Here is a 2,499-nt window from a genome sequence, read left to right on the forward strand (position 1 = left end):
CTGATTGAGACAGAGACAGGATGAAGGGGACTGGAGAGAGGAAGAGGAGAATAATATCACAATCAAACTGGCTCAATCCCATGACGAAAAAAAACAACAAATAAACATTTGCAAAGATAAATGTGACAGTCAGAATAACCCACAAAAGGACAAACATCCCCAGATATGGAACAAAGTAACAGAGCAAATACAGTTTTACTAAACTCGCTGCAAAAAGTAAATTGCATCCTATCCCACTCCCCTTACTCTAAAAAAGTGAATTTAAAGCGTCTTTGGGAGACACGTCATGGCGTCTTAAGTGTGGCACTTCAGAGAACTGAGACCCGGATGTGCTTTGTAGGTTAAGTACGTTCTAAAATCCTTCTTTAAGTTCCTTTACTTTGAGTAAAGAGAAGCACACCGACACAATAATGGTCATCTAGTGGTGGGAAAAAGTAAGACGGACAGACATAAACAACAGAGGGAAAGTTAAAAAGTAAGACCTACTGGAGGCACCCTTCAATCACCCGCTTTCCAAATTCTGCTAGATCCTCAAAATTGTGTAATGCGTAAAAGACCTGCCAGATCATGAAAGATAATCACGTCTTTAACATTTGCATATCAAACATTATTCATTTATTTATTGTTCAGTTTGTAAGGTATGCATGTTTTTCTATCCATTTTTAAAACTAAAGTTTAAGTGGAGGGGCCAAGTTTACTTTAACCACACTGCCTTACCCTGCTGAGGTAATTCTCATCACGGGTGTAGAAGGTGATGAGTCGTATAAGTTTCTCCCAGTCCTCCTCCATGCACGTGAACAGAAGCAAGTCCACGCTTCTCTGAAATGAAATGGTATAGGTTTTAAAGCCACTATCAACAAAATTAGTTTTTTTTAAAGAGGCGGGACCTCCGAGTTTAATGCCCATCTCTGAAAAGACCGAACCAAATGGGAAATTCGTGTAAAGTGCCTTTCCCAAGCACACAACGTCACACTTCTCTGAATGAGACACGTAACGATAAATCATCAGAATGAGTTGTAAAATGTGTATTAAAAAAAAAAGGCCAGTTTAAAAAGAAATGTTTTTACCCTGCAGTCGACGCAATTTAGGTTTCATTTAAAATCAAATACGATCAGTTAAAACATATTTTTTAAGCCACAATCCAACAATATTTAGATTGCATTCGTAAAAAAAATAATCAGATAAGCTAAAATGTTGTCTTTTTTTTAGCCGCCATCGACACAGCATAGATAATTTAGGAGGCGGGTTTCGATCGACCGACCTTATCAAGACCAACCCGGATTGAGAGGGATACAACATCCCTGCAGAAAGATACTCGATTAAGTTTTTCCAGACTCGTAAATCGAACCCGCTTTTTCTGCGTGTGGTGATCATGAAGCGCCTAACCGCTAAGCCACAGCATAAGCCGATAAGGTAAGTGATCCCCCAATGGATTAAAAAATGATGAAGTTTACCCACAGCAGATACAGGTGAAGCCGCCATCCTCCTCAACAGGTTATGATTTATTGTAAATGATTTACACCCCCTCCTCGATACAAAATTAATTGATCATTTATGAACAGGGCTGCTTCAACCCAGTCTGTCCGAGCCACTCTGGATTGAGTGGGAGAAAAATCTCTACAATTAGGAATGTAAAAAATCTGACTCGCTTGGAAATCGAATAGGCTCTTATGTGTGCAGCCACTTCCAGCCTGACTGTTTTCATTCTGAAAGCAAAAATTTACAGGAGAAAAAAACCCAACTGTTTCATTCTTTCAATAATTGTGCCGAAATTATGTATTTCTTTTGGCCTTTTTCAATATTCAGAATTCGAATTTCAACAACATATTTCTTGAGCACACGCATCGAATACCACAGATTAAGAAACAGTAATCAAAAAAATAAACGGGCTGAGTACATTTTAACACCTGGCGGAAGATCTGCCAGTTTCGAGCAATTACTAATTCGTAAACAGAAATATAGATGAAATTTGAGAAATGGATGTTTATCCAGTCTCCTTAACAGGTTAATGGCTAATCTTAAATGTGATGTGTCCATATTATTGACACATTAATTATAATAAGGATATTAAGGATGTATAATAAGGTTAGATCTATATAGGACGCTGACTTCCTCAAGTTTGCCTGCCATAGCCAAACTGGGTAAAGGAGAAACTACATGTATATCTAATTTAAAAAAAAAACATAACGAGAACGCAACACACCTGTTTTGTGTACAGTCGTTAGACACGACAAGAGCCTATTGAATCCTAGTGTTTCTCCTTCTCATCCTTTAATCTTTTCTTTCTTTACTGGAGCTTTTCATTGCTTGGTTCACTTAAATTTTCTCCTCCTCCTCCTTCTCTTCTTCCTCCTCCTCCTCTCCTTCCTCCTCCTCCTCTCCTCCCCCCCCCTTCAAAGAGTCTGTACTGCTGATGTCACTAAACATATCTGAGCATGCCCCTCACCCTTGCATGGACACACATACAAACTCACAAACACACACACACACACACACACA

The 2,499-nt window shown here is 38.9% G+C and overlaps 1 protein-coding gene across 1 annotated transcript in view; it reads right to left on the bottom strand.

The window, feature by feature from the left end:
• The window catches only part of LOC101855797, an 8,589-nt gene extending 7,751 nt beyond the window's left edge, over positions 1-838 (bottom strand). Inside the window, exon 1 of the mRNA XM_005100552.3 lies at positions 718-838. Coding sequence (XP_005100609.1) covers positions 718-789 — 72 coding nt within the window. The 5' untranslated portion in view covers positions 790-838. The remainder of the gene's footprint in view (positions 1-717) is intronic.
• Between the last annotated feature and the right edge of the window lie 1,661 nt (positions 839-2,499).

This window comes from Aplysia californica, unplaced genomic scaffold (assembly GCF_000002075.1).
Source record: "Aplysia californica isolate F4 #8 unplaced genomic scaffold, AplCal3.0 scaffold00251, whole genome shotgun sequence".
NCBI classification, from domain to species: Eukaryota; Metazoa; Mollusca; class Gastropoda; order Aplysiida; family Aplysiidae; genus Aplysia; species Aplysia californica.